At 37.8% G+C, this 20,168-nt stretch overlaps 1 protein-coding gene across 5 annotated transcripts in view; it reads right to left on the bottom strand.

The window, feature by feature from the left end:
- Positions 1–20,168, bottom strand: part of ttyh2 (tweety family member 2) — a 77,688-nt gene that overhangs the window by 24,970 nt on the left and 32,550 nt on the right. For all 5 annotated transcript variants that reach the window (XM_067430153.1, XM_067430155.1, XM_067430156.1 and 2 more), the window contains exon 3: positions 5,923–6,034. In XM_067430153.1, coding sequence (XP_067286254.1) covers positions 5,923–6,034 — 112 coding nt within the window. The remainder of the gene's footprint in view (positions 1–5,922; positions 6,035–20,168) is intronic.

The raw sequence follows: 20,168 nt of genomic DNA, 5'->3' as shown, positions 1-20,168 counted from the left end.
ACACTAAACCTTGTGGATTGCTTTCCCAGAAGAGTTGAAGCTGATATAGCTGCAAAGGGTGCAACTCCGTGGTAAACCGTACGGATTAAGATGCCATTAAAGTTCATGTGCATGTAAAGCCAGGAGTCCCTAAACTTTTAGCATTATAGTGGTCTAATATTGCCACTTGTCACTTGAACTGCTAATAATCAAATGATTTACAGTCTGATCTCCTACCAGCATTAACAATACAATTAAAAGAAACAAAAAAATGGAATCAAAAATGAAAAAGAAAAGAAAAAAGTTACAATTCTATAAACAGTTGAATAAGTTATGTTGTCTGCCTTGAACAGTCAGGGCAGACAGCAGGTTAATATATACATGTAGAGCACTAAAGTGGATCATACTCCTGCACCTGGAGCCCAGCCGACAGAGAGCTCAGTCAACCTCCATTCCACAGATTTAAAATAAAGGTAGTCTATAAATCACAACCCTGTCAAAGAGACTCTGCCTTCAAACTACTTTCCTCCAGGTTTTCTTGAGCAAGTCATTTTGAAGCCTTTAGATTAAGCTGAAATGTCCACAAATGTGACATTTTAATCTATGCTGTCAAACATTTCACTAACTACTTCTCACTCAAAATTCAACATCTGGATAGTTACATTTGAGGAAAACATTTTTATGGTTAAGCAGCTGGCATGAGTCCAGAAAACGTCTGCTTTCTATTCAAAGCATAAAAAAGTGACCTTCACAAGCTGAGAGGACGGTACAAACTGACCCAGCACTCTGCATCATGTCACACCCGAGCAGGGAACAAACGGGTATTTATGGAAAAACAGAGCTCTGGGTTGACATTGTTATTTTATAGCCACCTTCATAAAAAAAGAAAAAAAAAAGAAAAATAAGGAAAATATTTTCTTATCCTCTACTTACTACAAAATTATTGGACATTTCTACAATTATTCCAAAAATACAGTTAATTTAACTGTGGGGGGCATGTTGTCACAACCATGACCATGTTGTTTACTGACACTGATTTTAGAAAAATAAAATATGAAAACAATAATACAGAGAATTTATGGAGCGCCTAAAGAGACATGGTGGTGGATAAAATATGAGATGGAAGGAAAAATAAATAAAAATAATAATATTTATATATATATATATATATATATATATATATATATATATATATATATATATATATATATATATATATATATATATAGAACGCTCTCAAAATACGCCAACGTTTTTTCAAGTGAATGCAAAGTTTATCGTAAAGGCAAAACATTTGCATGAGAACTGATGTTGGTTTGACATATAATTTCTCTTCCAATCTCTTTTTTTCCCATCACTCTGTATGAATCTCTGTATGAATAAATAATAATACAAATTATAAATAAAATAAATAGAAAAAATAATAATAATACAAATTTTAATTATTTTTTTAAATTAAATGAATTAATCTGTTTTAAAATGTTCATATTCTATATTATTGAGAGTATAGTACAATCAAAAAAGATGAATTATTAAACAATAAATGTATACAACTGTACACAGAAAATTTTGCGCCTAAATGTATCTAAATCATTATGGTTCTCCTCTTCTGTAACACAAACCAAGTAATTTATGCCCTTGTTAATCCTTAGGTGTCTCTGTACACATAAAACAGATCCCCACAGGAAACCACACACTTCATTTGCAAGCACAGAGGGGGGTGTTGAGAGGAGGTGAACAGGAGACCTTATGGCCCAGAACCAATAAACCCTAAAACCAAGCAGTCACCACTCAACACTCCAGAAAAAAGAAGAAAAAAAATCAGTTGCTTCTCTTAACTCCCTTGAAAGGGCTGCACAGTGATTCCAAACAAAAAGATTGTGTGTGTGTGTGTGAGGCTCAGCATCTGCGTGCAATGGATGCCAAATTAAGTCATTGTTTTCAGGCAGGCAGAACCATTGAAGAGCTTCAATCAGGAAGTCGAAGGTTTCACAAGTGACTTCATCAAAGCCTTTGTCGCAAGGTTCATGGCTAATGATGTGCATTGCATGCAGGGTTTTCAGACAGTGGACACTTTGTGCCATTGGTCTCTAAGGAGCAATCCAAGAATGGAGGATCTCTTTTACTTAATGGCAGGCTTAGATAAACGTATCAATGATTATTGAAGCTATCAAAGTGTACATTAATCCGAGGTCATGACCTGAAGACCTAAAAAAATCTCCAGCCCTCCCGAGCACCATTACATCATTTTTTTTTTTTTTCACACCACAGCACTCTTACCTAGGCAGAATGCTAATGAAAATTATGACTGATTCCTACCGCAAAAGTGCAGTTCCTAGGTCAGATTTGCCTTTTGGCTTGGGATGACTCAGTCTGTGTGTTGAGAGGATCAAGTTGACCTCAGACAAGTGTGTGCCTCATAATTCAGAGTGAGACAGAAACAGATGCATTAATCTCCATTAGTGCAGATGGGTAGATAATCCTCAACTCCTCAATGGTGTAAGCAGGCAGATGCTCAGAGCGCCTTTTGACTCTGTTCGGTTCAGAACCACAGCATAAAAGCTTCCCTGAAGGCTCATTTAAGAGGCGTAAGTGAGCTGAACAGGTGAACAGGTAGCTTGTGGAATGTTTGCACACAAATCTATAATTTTTTTTTGTTAAATTCTATATGAAAACAGATGCATCAGACAAACACTTGGAAATAAACATATGGTGATGGTTGATGAAGCCATTGCTAGTGCTGGGCTAATATCCAATAGACCTCAAACTCACTGTATTCAGGATTGAAGATCGTTTTACTAACAGGTGTGACTCTTAAAATGTCCTGTTAATACAACAGTTTGCAGGAGTGGCTGTATGTCTGTGTGGACAGAATGATAGATGAAACATTAGACAGACAGATATAGATACAAAGACAGACAAACAGAACGACAAGACACCGATAGAGAGATATAGATACGGCAGGCAGAAAGACAGACAGCAGACAGAGCATGCGACAGACAGAGCAACAGAAAGGGATGGACAGAGCAAGCGAGAGAGCGCGAGAGACAAACAGCTAGACAGATATCGGGATAGATATATACAGGCAGACAGAACATCAGACCGACAGATACAGATACAAAGACAGACAAACAGAATGACAGATGGAATGGACAGATATAGATATGGCAGACAGACAGAGCGACAGACAGAGTGTCAGACAGAAAGAGCGAGCGACAGACAGACCGAGCAACAAACAGTGACAGACAGAGCAAGTGACAGACAGAGCAAGCAACAGACAGAGTGTCAGAAAGAGCGAGCGACAGACAGACAGAGCAACAGACAGTGACAGACAGAGAGCAAGCAACAGACAGAGCGAGCAACAGACAGAGTGTCAGACAGACAGAGCGAGCGAGCAACAGACAGAGCGAGCAACAGACATAGTGTCAGACAGACAGAGCGAGCGACAGAGTGTCAGACAGACAGAGCGAGCGACAGAGAGCAAGAAACAGACAAACCGAGCGACAGACAGTGTCAGACAGACAGAGCGAGCGAGCAACAGACAGGGGTGGACCATGCAAGCGAGAGACAGAGCTACAGACAGAGACAGACAAGGTGAGCGACAGACAGGGATGGACAGATATACATACGGCAGACAGACAGAGCAACAGACAGTGACAGACAGAGCAAGTGACAGAGCGAGCGACAGACAGCTAGACAGATATCCGGATAGATATATACAGGCACACAGAACATTAGACAGATAGATATAGATACAAAGATAGACAAACAGAACGACAGACAGAGATGGACAGATATAGATATGGCAGACAGAAAAAGCGACAGACAGTGACAGACAGAGTGAGCGGCAGACAGACAGAGCAAGAGGCTGGCAGACAGACAGAGCGGGAGGCAGACAGACAGAGCTGCAGACAGGGATGGACCGAGCAAGCGAGAGACAGAGTGACAGAAAGACAGACAAGGCGAGCGACAGACAGTGTCAGACAGACAGAGCAACAGACAGTGACAGACAGAGAGCAAGCAACAGACAGAGCGAGCAACAGACAGAGTGTCAGACAGACAGAGCAACAGACAGTGAAAGACAGAGAGCAAGCAACAGACAGAGCGAGCAACAGACAGAGTGTCAGACAGACAGAGCGAGCAACAGACAGAGCGAGCAACAGACAGTGTCAGACAGACAGAGCGAGCGACAGACAGTGTCAGACAGACAGAGCGAGCGAGCAACAGACAGGGATGGACCATGCAAGCGAGAGACAGAGCTACAGACAGAGACAGACAAGGTGAGCGACAGACAGACAGGGATGGACAGATATACATACGGCAGACAGACAGAGCAACAGACAGTGACAGACAGAGCAAGCGACAGAGCGAGCGACAAACAGCTAGACAGATATCCGGATAGATATATACAGGCACACAGAACATTAGACAGACAGATATAGATACAAAGATAGACAAACAGAATGACAGACAGAGATGGACAGATATAGATATGGCAGACAGAAAAAGCGACAGACAGTGACAGACAGAGTGAGCGGCAGACAGACAGAGCAAGAGGCTGGCAGACAGACAGAGCGGGAGGCAGACAGACAGAGCGGCAGACAGGGATGGACCGAGCGAGCGAGAGACAGAGTGACAGAAAGACAGACAAGGCGAGCGACAGACAGGGATGGACAGAGCGAGCGACAGACAGACAAGGCGAGCGACAGAGCGAGCGACAGACAGAGTGAGCAACAGACAATTAGACAGATATCTGGATATATATATATATATATATATATATATATATATATATATATATATATATATATATACAGGCAGACAGACACAACATTAGACAGACAGATATAGATACAAAGACAGACAAAAAGAACGACAAACAGGGATTGACATATACAGATATGCCAGACAGGAGAGAACAACAGACAGAATGATAGACAAAACGAAAGATGGACATAACCAACAATAGAGCAGCAGACAGACAGACAGACAGACAGAGTGAACGAGTGACAGATAGAGTGAGCAAGTGAGACAAAGCAAGCGACAGATAAACTACTTTTGCTAGACTAGACTATACTTTTACTGCTGAAATTACACTTCACCTTTAAAGGGAGAAATAGTTGAACAAATCATTGATTTTGCAGTCTTTCAGTCCACCAGGCAATGAAATAGCTAAAACTCACAACCAGAGGCATGAAAGGCCCGACCGAGTGCATGAAATTGGCGCGTGAAGCAGGATTAAAGCGTCTTAGTGTCACTGTCAGCTCTACGCATTTGAATCAGAAAACCGGAGATGGATATAAATAGGTCTGGCTGAAGATGCATGAATTAGGTTGCATTCAAGCCCCAGCCTTCAGGGCCTTGAAAGGGACAATGACAAAAGGAAAAAAGGCCTTAATAATTGCACAAACATAAAAGGCTGTAAAAACCAATTTGAGGTATTTTCTCCAACCACTCCATATCACAGGAACACACTAAAACGGGCCTGTGTTTTCTAACACACATATACATTCCACGTCATTAACGGGAGGAACATTTTTCCAAAGAGACATGCAGTGTCATGTAACTGCATATCTCTTTCAATGGTGTCCTTGCTACTGCAAAGGATGTCAGAAAATCAATCATGTACACAGTGGGGGAACCCATGAAATTTTAGCAGTTTTGATTGGCAGGAAAAAAAAAAAAAAACAGAAGCAGACAACTGAACAGAGAATATAGGGACCATCTGGCTGAGGTTTGGTTGGAAGGAACGCTTTGATAGAAAGTGCAGAACTATTTGCAGGGAAGGAAAAGAGAATGTTAGAGCATTTCGAAGGAGTACATATGGTTGGGAAAAGTCAGCGAGACTATTGGGACATTTCAGCTGAAGACTAAAATTGATTAGTAATTCGAAAACAGACTAAATGTGTTATTTATAGTCAGTGCTGCTATATTTGTACTTACCAAACTGTCCACACCTGCCAGTGTGTGATTGGCATTGTAGAGGGAATAGGTCAGCTGGTACACCCCATCATTGGTTTCACTGTTCCCATAGAAACCAACTCCCACAGCAACACTACAAAGTCAAAAGGTGAAAAGTTACAATTAGTTGTAATCATCAGGCACTCACAGAATATTCACATGCAGAAATCTGCAGAGGGAGTTTTACTCATTGGAGCGATTGTTAATAAAATGAACGCAACACGCCTCGCGAGCAGCGGGACTTTTATTATGCCACAGTTGCTGGCACCATTTCCGCTATTCTGGTCATGTGTATGAGATAATGCAGCTCTGTTTATCACATTAGATACATTTAAGTGTGTTGAAAATGATGTTATGACGTTACTCTGTGTGTTCGCTCAGCGGCTGCTGTGACACTTGTTCACACTGCTAAGAGTAAAGCGTTTCTGCAGAATAAAACCGGATACCGTGTAACGCAGATATGATGCAATTGACAGGCAACTTCCACAGACGTCCCAGTTCATTGGTTAAAATAGCAATTTTCTCATGACTTACAAATAGTTGGAAACATTTGTGATATACAACACTGGTCTAGTGTTTTTATTTTATTTTATATTTTACTGAAAAATGTTACATAGTGCACCTTTAACAGTAACAAATGCATTCAAGTCATTATCTAGGACAAGCCAGCCACTAAGTAAGCCATGTCAGAAAATGTTTCCTTAGCTTAGATAAATATCATTTTGGACCGAAGAGGCTCTATATGGATCTAAAGTTAAATGACTGGAAAATAAAGGCACTGTGGTACGATGGGTGGTGCACACGACACCACATGCAGGTCTTTAATATTCAGCAGGAGCCATGCTGAGCCAGAGGCTAATGTTCACCAGACACAAATAACATAAGGGTTGAGGAAATTACAAAAAGATGGTGCCTTCTGCCTGTGAGAACAACACACAAGCACAGTGAAAGCGGAGGAAAGATAACCAAGTTCTCAGAACAATAATATAATCACTAATATTTAGATCACAACTCTTACATTTTTCTTTAATTTCATCCAAAAATAAAAATTGTGTCATCAATTACTCAACTTCATATCATTTAAAATCAGAAGACTAGTTAACCTTCAGAACACAAGATATTTTAAACAGACATCTGAGAGATTTCAGTCCCTCCATTGGAAGTCTATTTACCCAAAACTCTAATGGTTCAAAACATTTATAAATAGACTGTAGACTGTATAAAAGCATCTAAATCCAAGTCTTCTGAAGAGACATGATCGTTTTATAGGATGAAAAGGTTTCATTTATATTTCACATATAAACAATAATCAGAGAACATGCATAGCATATAACATTACATTTTTGTAAACAGCAGCTCAGGCATGTTTGCTTGATGCACGAGAACCAGTTAGGTTCATTCTTGTGTCATGCCTGCACAATTGACCTTTCGCAAGAACCAGTCAGGTCTGTTCACACCAAGCATGTTTGGTTGAGCTTCTGTTTATGTTTGCTGATCAATGTTTATATGCGAGTAAAAGCCTAAATGAAAAGTTCATTATATAAAGCAATCACGTCTCTTCCAAAGGCTTTGATTAAACCACTTGATTCATATGGATTTAGTTTTGGGTGAACATACTTTCTATGGAGGGACAGAAATCTCTCATTGCATTGAAAATATGTTGATTTATGCTCTGAAGATGAATAAAAGTCTTAGGGTTTGGAACAACATGAGGGTGAGTAATTGATGACAATTGTCATTTTTGGGTGAAATAGAAAATAGACTATTCGGAACACACCCCATACATTTAAAGGGTTACGTCATCCAAAAATTAAAATTATCCCATAATTCTCTCACCCTCAATCTATTCTAGGTGAATATGACTTCCTTCTTATTTATATGAATAAATATGAGTTGTATGAATAAACATCTTGGCTCTTCCAAGCTTTATAATGGGAGTGAATAGATCAAGTTTTGGAAGCTCAAAAAAGTGCATCCATCCATCATAAAAGTAAGCCATATGGATTACGCGTTTTTGTAAGAAAAATATCCATATAAATCACTGGCTTTCATATGCGAGCCGTATGCGAGTCTAGTTGTGGTGGAAGAATGTCCTCCGAGTCAAATGCACCTGGGATGGCTTGAGAGTGAGTAAACTACGGAATATATATATATAACTTTAGAACTTTAGCATTTAACCCAGTCCTTACCATTTTAGCAACCTGAAATGATTCCTTGTGAACACAGATTAATTGTTTTATTTCTATCATAACTTCATGTTGTTTCAAACTTGCATTTCTTTCCTGTTTGACTTCATTTGAGAAATAAAGGGTGGGAATCTCATAAAACTTACATTGAAAGAGCGGCCATATCTGGATACTAGAATGTCAGAGTATTCAAGCTGGAAAACAACCACCTACCAACCACCCACAACACACTAGTATCATAACGGCAAGTTCTAGACAGCTTCTACCACTATTTGGGCTTTATATTAAAAGTAATTGACCTGACATATCCAGTAATATTGCACTGGTGAAGATATACTCATGATATTTCACTGCAAACAACAGTCTTCTCTCCAAACCAATTTCTCCCAAACAGCTATTCAAATTCAGACAATGGTCCAAATACAACCCATTTGAGATAAAGCATGACTGAGCAGCCCATCTCCAATATCAGAGAAACAAGTTAATGAGTGTTTGGCATGAAACAGAGAATATCAGCGTGAGAGATCCCATTCCCTCCACACCAAGCCGCAATCTTCTCCCCACTGGGAACAGGAAGCATCTCTCATAGAAAGAATGATATCATCAAAATGGCCTGGCTCATCTCTGTTCTCGGTATTTGGCTCATTAGTCCCCAGAGGACAATGAGGTCAATAACACAGCACAGGAAGTGAGGTCATATCCTGCATTGCATTGTGAATATAGGGTGCCCTTTAAAGTCTATCCCTGACCCACCCTCCTTTGTGTTAAACTTGAATTTACCGTTTGGGACCATAACGAGCAGAGTAATGCAAATGCAAAATCTGTTCTCTGTCCTGTGTCAGCTGAAGAGTAGAGACTGATTTGTGAGACTCATGGGAAAAAGTGAAGTGTAATGATTCCTCCAAAGCTTCTTGCCTTTGGAGTGGGTGTGGAGTCATAAAGACACACAACCACAAAAAAAATACATAAAGAATGCACAGTGCCCTGAGGCTGTGTGCAGTCTTACGCCGAAACGACACGCATGAGAATGTGTGCGGCCTGGAACAGGGGACTTTATTAAAATTATGGGAAGAGTGAATTCTCATTAGCTGGATGCCTCTAGCCAAATTGCATCATTCTCCTGATCATGACTTAAAAAAAGTGCATGAATGTAGCTGCATTGGGGAGAGGAAGGAGACAGAGACAGAAAGAGATGTCAGCTTTCTCATACAAATGGTGAGAGCTGACTAATAGCGCATGTTATTACTGTTAATGCTAAAATATGTAAACATGTCAACTAATTCTACTAACTTTACAGTATACTAATACTTTAATGAGAATAGTGCGATGTAGTTGTAAATGTGATACGAGAACACTGTCTTTGTATATCTAAACTCACTTTTTAGATATACAAAGAAAGTGTCACTGTCATGTAACCTACGCCATCAGTTGCGTCACTTCAATTCCATTCACAAATGACTAAAGTTTCCATTGAATGCTACAGAATCTTGACAGAAATAGTAGGGATCCGCCTTCTGTTTAATGAATGACTGACATACTACTGGGCTCACATACTGTTTTTCCCAAGCTCAAGTAAATATATTCACACGCATGCAGCTAAAGTCGTTTTACAAGTTATCGGCCTGCTGCAATGAGCAGTTCTGAGGAAAAATTAATGGATCAATCTGTGGGAAGACTACATTTGAAAGTGCTTAGTAAGTTAATTAGATATAGGCTTAACTGTAGATTATATGAAATAATCAAGTTATTTTAATAATCTTAGCACTAAAACCTGAAATGACTCATTTAACATGGTAAACCCAGCTAAATAATCAACTTTGGAAATATTTCTTCATTTAAACAACTTACAGATCTAAGACTAGAGATTGTAGCCTAGCATAAGTGAATGAAAGCATAGCAATGTTTAATTTGTACCATCATATAATAAACCATGTGTTGCATATATATTAGCCTAACCTTGTTTAGTTCTAATGAATGCTTTGTGATGTGTTATGTTGTATTTCTTTGGTAAAAAGGTGGTCAGATTCTAACATTTTCTGCATAGACCTATACATAGCCTAAAAAAACCTATTTAATGCTTGCACACTCGTGTCGATTTTTTTTTCTTTGTTTCATCATACAAGATAAATGTTGGAAAACTTAAACTGGTAGATTAGGTGAGTGTATATGAATAAATTATAAAAATCCTGTGCTATATAGGCACTGCCTAGAGGTTAAAGTGAAAGTTGTTTTACTTTCTACAATAAAGGGCCCTTACAGACCTAATTTAAATATTTTCCGGGAAACAGAAATCCAATCTGTTATCAAGATACAGAAACCATTTGATGTGAACAAATGTAAATGCTCCGTAATCTGATTGGCTGATGATCCGGATCACGGTGATCGCATGTTAATGCCAAGTATAAACACAGCCTAAGAACACCAAAATTTGAAACCTTTCATGGATTTGTTCACAGATTTATTCACACTGCACGCACACACGCATATGATCACATTCATATCTGGTTCACTATCTTTGTGGGGACTCTCCATAGACTTGATGGTTTTTATACGTACAAACTGTACATTCTATCCCTCTATACTTCCCCAGCCCCTAAACCTGCCCATCACAGGAAACATTCTGCATTCTTTTACTTTAAAAATCAAACAAACATCATCCTGTATGATTTATAAGCCTTTTGAAAAGTGGGGACCGATGGCTGGTCCCCACAATAGGTGATCTCAGGATTTGCTATTCTTATGGGGACATTTGGTCCCCAGTCCCCACAATGTAATATAAACAAGGGCACACACACACACACACACACACACACACACACACACACACACACACACACACACACACACACACACACACACACACACACACACACACACACACACACAGACAAATCATGAGACAAAGCGCTTTCATCTTTCAGTGCTTAACCAAACACTTCAAATGTCTCGACCTGTTTGGAAGAGACAGCTGAAGAAAACAGCTCTTTTTGCTGCACTCTGCAAGATGAATTAGCCAAATTATTAACATTGTAGATGGCTGCCGGGGAATAACTGAATCAGAAACACTCAGCAGAGCTACTACAGCCCAGAATGAAAAATCCCGTGGTCTTCAGACAGCCAATGTAAAATAGCTTAGCTCCAACCCTGATCAAACTCACCTGCCTGCAGCCTTCTAGTAAGACATGAATTAGGATTGCAGCCAAATTATGCAGGACAGTTGCCCTCCAGAACTGGAATTGTCCACCCTTGCTATTAGAGGCGGACCTACATGCTACATGAGTAAAAGTACAGATACCCCTTGCTAAATTTTACTCAAGTACAAGTAAGATGTCTACTTAAGTAAAAGTACTGAAGTACTTGTTTTTAAAAGTTCTTGAGTATCAAGGGTACAAGAGTACATTTTCTAGATATTGCATTACTACTGCCACACTGCTTACATTTATGTAGAGAAACATCGTACATGGAGTTATGAAAAATGTTAATGTTAATACCTTGGAGAATGTAAAAGGAATTGAAGTAAAATCAAGTTCTCTCTCATCTTTTTACCATGTTGCATTATTTGACATTTCTAACTTGCTCACAAGTCAATAGCATGATGGCAACACTCTGACAAACCTCTGCTAGAGTTTTAATGGATCACATTTGAACCTGACCGTGTTAAACACACTGCATACTCAAGAACATCACAGGTTGGCAGATTCCTGGATGGACCTGCTGCGTCTTTATCCATTGTTTTGTCCATGGTTTCGTCTCTTATCTAAATCTGACCATGGAGTTGACTTTGGCGAAAGCTGAAGCTGATTGCTGATAGGCTGTCCCAATTAATGGAGCCTGCACGATCAAATCACGTTTGAGAGGGAAACAACAAATTGAGGGTTTCTGAAATGTAATTTAATTTTTTTTTTGAAGAAGAAGAAGAATTAATGGGTACTTACGGTAATGTATAGAAATGTAGTAGAGTAAAGAGTACAATATTTACCTCTCAAATGTACTGAGTAAAGTCATGAGTATTCCTTAAAAAAATGATACTTGAGTAAAGTACAGATCCTATAAATTTTCCTTAATTACTGTACTCAAGGAAATGTACTCTGTTACTGTCCAGCTCTGCCTGCTATAGACCTTATGCGGCAGAGTAACAAACGTGCAGCAATCTTTAGAATTTTGTGTTTGAACTTTTGTTTTTGTGGTAGTTCTGTATAATTATATGGCGTCGCCGCTGTCGAAGAAGTTTTACTTAAAGGTGTACTATGCAAAAAAAAGTTCCCATTAAAATATCCAAAAACCACTAGGCCAGTGTTATTTACAGTATTTTGTTTGTGGCATAATAAAAGTCCCACTGCTCATGAGGTGTGTGTTGCGTTCATTTTATTAACAATCGCTCCAGCAGCCTTGCTCAGCTCCACAACACTCGGTCCTGCTCTGATTCATACTAAAGTAACGTTAATAACCACATCAATGAACATGATTTCAGCCCGAGCCCTATCCCGATTATTTTCCACCGGCTGCGAGGATGTCCCAAGATTCTGAGCTCAAACTTGGCGTCATCAAACTACGGCTTTGTTTTGAATAGGTGTCCTCTAGCGAACAGAAAAGTTACATAGTTTAATGTAGAGTTAACAAAAGTTATCACGAGCATCGTAAAATTTTACTCGCATTTTTAAATGCCATTTAAGCAACATTTTTGAGACAAGCTTTTTTTTGTCATAGATATAATCTTAAACTTGGTGAACAGCTTTGGAGAATTGGATGTTTCCCCATTCAAAGAGATGAGTTGTACTTGCAAGACTGAATTATTGCTTCCTGAGAGGCAGTTCAAAGATGGCCTGCAGAGTGAAATTACTTGCCTTAAATGGACTTTGACTGTCCTTAAATTACATGAGACAATCTTGGCAGACTGGGCTCCAAAAAGTACATTAAAATTTAATTATATACAACCGTTTCTAAGTGTTTAATGGCTTACTCAGGCTGAATTGTTTTGGCAAAAATACAACAAAAACTAAATTATTATAATTAATTTTCAACATCCTTACTCCAGTCTTCAGTGGCGTATGATCTTTCAGAAATAATTCTAATATGCTGATTTGCTGCTCAAGTAACATTTCTTACTTCCATTATTGCTGTATTAATTGAGTAATTTTATAAATGCCATTATTGTCGGTTATCATCAATTTATTTAATGCATCCTTGTAGAATAAGAGTATTAATTAATTTAATAAAATAAAATTCTTATTGAGCTCAAACCTTTGATCGGCAGTGTATATCGTTTATAAAACAAAACAAAAATAACATTTAAAAAAACCTGTATGGTAAATTGTAACATTCACCCACTAAATGCATGCATGGCAAATTGACAGTTAAAAATTGCTTGAACAGCTTGAATAATAAACTTAAGAGCCCTTAAAATAGAACCAAAGCACTAATGCTGTATATTTTTACAAGACCCACAGAGCCTTAAAAAGCTCTACTCTGGCCTCAAAAACCAGGTCTGAAAGCAGGCACATAAATAATGTCTAAATTGAGCTTGTGCTTTTAACTAAATGGAGAAAAACAAAAGGTGGCTTTACTGAGAAAAGTATGTGTTTTTAAATAAAGTAAATTAGAGGAATATCTTTCACAGAATATGATTTCAGTTTATCCTTAGATGTCTCCTCTCCTGAAGGGGGCAGTGTTTGGTTACGATAGATTTGCTTTCGTTTATTCTCTCGCTGGGTTCTTTGTTCATGCCACCACAGGGCTTCAAAACGACAAGAGCCCCACATTACTTTGCAGGGGGTGGGCAGGCTTGTTTGCTGAAGCTGTAACCATCTGTCAAGCCATCTTGGTCCTGCATGATTCATTAGAACATGACTGATGAACACCATATTGGTCACTCACCCTCAAACTGTAGGCCACAACTTCCTGTTTCATCAAGTTCTTTATTTGATTTTTAAAGAACTTCTATCAAAATCATCATTTACATGAAATCTACAGTAATTGGTGATATTTACATCAGAGAAAATATAGTATCAACACAATGCCACTGTAAAATAGTACATTTTTCTTACAAAATAAGAGACAAATGCAATGTTTTGGGAATAAAGTAAATAAAGTTACCGGAATACAATTGTAAAGTTACGAGATTAAAAGGAATATTGAGGATTTTTTTTTCTTACATATTTATTGACAATAGTAAAAGAAGCTTGTTTTCGCCACAAAATAAAACAATTTAAAAGATATTTATGTCTTTTAATCTCACAATTCAAATTTGTCCCCCCAAGATATAAACTCAAAATTGTGGAATATAAATTTTGCAACAACAAAAAAAAGTCAGAACTTTTTCCTTTTTTTCCAGTATTGTGTTAGAAGTGCGTTAAAAGTGCTCAATTCTGCATTTCGAAATAGTCACAATTACCTTTTTTTTTTTATTCAGTCAACAAGCTATTGTAGTGAAAGAAGCTTCCATACAATAGCAATAGGATACCTAAGTACCTGCTTTAAAGGGGTGATGAATTGAGAAATAAAGCCCTTAAGCCTCTGATATACAGCTCTACACTGTAAACATTTTTTGTTGGTATTTGTTGGTTTAAAGGGTTAGTTCACCCCAAATTAGTAAATTGATCAATTATTCAGGTCGCCAATGTCACGTGATTTCAGCAGTTCGGTTCGCGTCAAACTGCCAAAATCACATGACATTGGAATCCCGAATCATTGATCGATTCACTGATTCGTTAACCGTTTGATTCTTTTTGGAGGCACATGGAGGAGAAGACAATGCTGAATAAAGATTTTGATATTTTTGGACCAAAATGTATTTTGGATGCTTCAAGAGACTCTAATCAACCAACTGATGTCACATGTGGACTACTTTGATGATGTTTTTATTAGCTTTCTGGACATGGACAGTGAAGTGGGCATTTACTGCATTATCCTCTGGGACTAAAATATAAAATATCTTAAACTGTGTTTCGATGATGAACGAAGGTCTTACTGGTGTGGAACGACATTAGGGTGAGTCATTAATGACATCAATTTCATTTTTGGGTGAACTAACCCTTTAACTTAAAAAAGTAAGTAACCTGGTTGCCTTACAATTTTGAGTTTATTGAAATTAAAAATTTGAGTTGATACAATGACGGATATTTGTTTAATCAATAGAAACTCAAAATATAATTGTATCCGAACCACATACATTTTTTTATAAATCATGAAAATAGCCCCATTTGGCATGTTTCACTGTGTCATCAGAAATAAAACACATACAATTACCCAATATGCTTACAAAATCTTTTAATATTTTAATAAAGGTTGTCGAATCTCAAAAAATGTTCACTGCATGTATTAACTCAATTTTAATTTTAATTAAAATTTTATTTTAAAACTTTTTTTTTTAAATAATTTTTTACAGTGTAGAAAAAATTAAGAGACCACTGGAAAATTATCAGTTTCTCTGGTTTTACTAATTTACTAAGTCTGTGTTTGGGTAAAATTAACATTTTTGTTTTATTCTATGAACTACTGACAACATTTTCCCCAAATTTCACATTGATGTTGGGTGACTATGTCATTCCTTATATATATATATATATATATATATATATATATATATATATATATATATATATATATATATATATATATATATATATATATATATATATATATATATAAAACAAGAAAAGTTGCATTATAAATCCAACTGTGAGGTAGCTGATGTGAATGTGTACAGCTTAATCAGAGTTCTGTAATGTCTGTATAAAAGGTGTTTATTGCATTTGAACTGCTCAAGGCTCTTGTTGTGCATGCTGAGGCGAGAATGTGTTCTTTACTCTCGGTAAACATATCGCTCTCTAAAGTTAAGAGAGCGTTATGTTTACCGAGAGTAAAGAAAGCAAAAGGTTAGCGGAATGCCTTTATATGGATATGGTTTGGGCATATTTTATGTAAATTACTTACCTTGGGCACACGGTTAGAATACTCATCAACATTAAAACAAGGTTAAGAACAAGTTCATTTGCGTATGCACTTTACAAAGTCAAATACGAATAGGAACCACTGATTTGAAAATAGTAACAATTTTATGAAAACTATGAAAGGTTTATTATGACAAGTGTTGTGAAACGAAGCAACAGTCAATAAAGAGTAAATTAATGACTAGGCTAAAGTGTGCTGATATAGTATCACGGCCATCAGCCATAAGCTGAACAGTGGGTGTCTGACTTAGGCCCTCACACACGTCAAACAGGAAGCTGAAAATAGGTTACAGATGTCAGAGAGCAGGTGTGCATGCCAAAAAACCACTGGTGTCAACGTACACATGCGCATATGCAGTTGAAGCACAGCAGGACGTGAGATTTCTCTCTCTTCTCTTTTACCTGTCAGTAATAGATTCTATGAGATATGTGGAGGTCATGTCATGAGGTGGACCGTGAAACACATGGAGGCTCAAAAACAATGGCACCTGCGGCACTGGAGCAGGAGTAGTATATCCGAGCGCCAGGGAACCATGGCAACACAAGCTGTAGATTACCAAAACATCTAAATACTAAAGAAGCTATTGCACAACTCCTGGTATTCAGCAATATAATGGTGAAGAAAAAAAAAAGATTTTCACATTATGTAGTCACAATGACTGTACTTCTAGAGTGGCATCTTGGAAAGCACCATCTGCGATTAGGGCTAGTTAATATTAGTAATTGTGGTGTTATTGCAAAGGAGTTCTGAGAGCTACAGTATGTTTTTATACTGAAATAAAATTGTATCTCAAAAGGAAAACTTATTTACTCATGATATGAACCCCTAAAAATAAAACATTGAAAGACCCCTTTAATATCATTTAAAAACAGATGCTTTAGCCAAACAAGATTTATATTGATCTGATATCTAACCAAATGTATTAGCGAATCATTCCGAAACATCTCACCTGAGAGCAATCTAAGACCCTAAAGAGCTCCATCATGTCATACTGCATGATCTGAGACTCTCACCGAGACAGAGCAAACATACATAAATAATAGAAGTAGAGGTTAGAGGTTAGATGACTGTATTCAAATTTGTAACTCAAATTTAAGATGATTTCATATGAAGCTACAATGTATTAGTGGCAGGTGATATATTTAATATTCATAATATCTATTTACAATGAGATTGTTGGGAAAATAAAATTAAGCAATTTTAACACTGAAATGTAATGCAAAAATATAAATATAGATTTATACATTAAATATTATTTGCAAACAGCAACATTGTACAGTTTTCTAATCGGTGAATGACACATGATGTAATCCAAAAGTAAAAGTATTGGCCCCTAAAAAGAAAGAATCGATTCTGAACTGCTAAAACAAATAATCAGCTCACTTCTATTCCATAGCTGTATATAAAAATGTAACACATTTGCACAATGCCAGCATATTGTCTTCATTGGTTGCCTGAAAGCAAGGCTGCATCTACTTTGACCCTTCAAACACTTTCGCCTTCAAACACTGTATTTGTAGCTGAGGTCTGGAAAAGAGTTGCTAGTTGCTTTGAAAGAGTAGCAAACCCACTTTACATACACTTTCAAACAATGGGGACTTGCGCTGGAATTTATATGAAAAACTTACACCATAGTTACTGTTCGCACACAAGTGCTAAATTTCAGATATGGTAATGGCCATATTGGATATTATAACGGGCTATAATATATATCACTACAGGTGACATGAGATTTTGATCACCCAATCCAAGTATACTAAATTAATTCTGCATCAACACCTAAGATGATGACATCCTGAATAAATTCCTGATGTTAAACTCTGATCATGCTTCTGCATTTAACCCAACAGTGGGCTCTGTTTCACAACCGAAGGTTTCAGAATACTGACAGTCATAACGCTAACTTAATATCAGCACAAATGAGTGTCATGGGATTAAGAGAGAGGATAGTGTCCTCATAAACATACACACACACTCATATACAGCACTAATTCAATTTAGTACTTTAGGCCTCAGCATTTCTCTAGCAGAGTTGGGTGATGTAACAACCGGGATAGTGCCTGCTGGGACACTGGAGCATAGAGTTAGATTAGCTAACTCCCCTTCTGCTATTAGCATGTCAAAGTAACAACTGTTTCCTTTACGAAAGCTCCCAAGAGTTAAGACCTTGAAAGACTGTGAATTCGGCTGTCTGCAAAGACATCCATTTGTGCTGACCAATTCAGAACATGAAACAAAACCTTACTCTAGTTTCTATGTAAACTATGTGTAAACACGTCTATGATATAATCATGCTCCATTTCTTCTTCCTGCATGAAATGTTATGTATGCATGAAATATACACATACATAGTTTTGACAAAGATGGCCCCTCACAAAAAGGTCATAAAATGTTGGGGTATATGCCATCAAAAGATTTGAAAACCTCTTACATAAAGCAATGAAGTGATCTATACATTTCAAGTCTTCTGAAGTCATAAGATAGCTTTATGTCACTGATACTTTCCACTGCCAAATCATTACAAATGCAAGAGGGAGAAAGATATTTACGAGCTGAAACAGTTTTAGTATCAACGGTTTCTGTTCACTGTAAAAAAAATTATAATATGGCTTAAGTCATATGGACTTCTTTCTTAGTACTTTTAACCTGTTTTTTTTTTTTTGGTCCTTTTTGGAGCTTGACAGCCATGGTCACCAAGAACAGAAGCTGTGAAGAAGTGAATACCACTTGCTCTTAATGGATGGCGGAGGCAGAAAACTGCACCGTGTCTGAGCAGAAGTCAAAGGGCCGTCTCGGTATGTCCAAGGCTATTCAACCCCCTGTTAAAGTCCTAAACACTAGTCAAACTCTGAGCGTTCCCACAACCCCTCCTCCAACTCAGACCTGACGGACAATGTGGCCCAAAACAAAACTGGATTGTTTCTATCGCCGGTCAGGGGTATGGTGTTTAGACAGGAATGTAGACTGCTCTCTGCATCAGAGCAGCACTACCCGAAGTGAACAAGTGAACCATCGTTTTTATAGAGCAAGAGAATAAACTGAACCTCTGAGAAAGAAATTGAGTGCAAATGAGAGTGAGGGAGAAACAGAGGCTGTCCCTTTACTAGGTGTCCTGTTAAATCTCTACAGTCAATAAAAATGGAGCAGTTATTTGAGACTCTCCTGTTATTTGACACTCCAGGTAGGTTGCAGTACTAGAAAATGGTGGCACTGGAGACCAAACGGTTCCTGATGGTTTCACACTCAATTCCTCACCTTAATTAATTTGCAGTTAACATTTGTCTTTTCTTCACCTGTTTTTGTATGACCTTACTGACCTACTGAGCATTTCACTGTCCAAGGGTCATACCTTAAATGCAATGTCTAGTATTGCATTATTGTATCCTTCTCATGGGCATTTAATTATTTTTGACTTTTCAGTCTGAGTTAAATCTCTGTTTTGGCTCATTTTATCTGTAAAAGAAAACATGTCTAATAATTCTGCACACCTTAATAAGTAAACAAAACCTAAAGGCTTTTTTCAAAATGAATAGTCATTACGATTAATGTCGTTTGGAATTGGTAAAATGCGCCTGAAAAAAAAAACTGTGATCAGAAAATCAGTATGCCTAATAATTCTGCACGCAGTGCATGAAAAATAAAAGGATTCCTCTCTGGAGAAGCGTTCAGTCTTTCTGCTAACAAATTCCACCATGTAAATAGCAAATCCACCATTGTGTAAATGCAACTCGCTTTTAAAGGGAATGTGAGATGAGACTCTGGTGGGTTTATTGCATGTTATTTTCAAAACAAAACCATGACTCTTTAAAGGCATACTATGCAATTTTTCCGTCCTCTAGAAGGCACCTATTCAAAACAAAGCCATAGTTTAATGACGCCAAGTTTAAGCTCAGAATCTTGGGACATGTGGTCTTCACTTCACAGCTGGTGGAAAATAGGGCTCAGGCAGAAATCATGTTGATGGATGTGGTCATTAACGTTACTGTAGTGTGAAGCAGAGCAGGACCGAGTGTTGTGGAGCTAAGCAAGGCCGCTGGAGTGATTAATGAGATGAACGGCACACAAGCAGCGGGACTTTTATTATGACGGGAC

This window comes from Pseudorasbora parva, chromosome 21, assembly GCF_024679245.1.
Source record: "Pseudorasbora parva isolate DD20220531a chromosome 21, ASM2467924v1, whole genome shotgun sequence".
NCBI classification, from domain to species: domain Eukaryota; kingdom Metazoa; phylum Chordata; class Actinopteri; order Cypriniformes; family Gobionidae; genus Pseudorasbora; species Pseudorasbora parva.
Note: the sequence above shows the minus strand (reverse complement) of the source record. Positions and strands in the feature narration are given on the sequence as shown.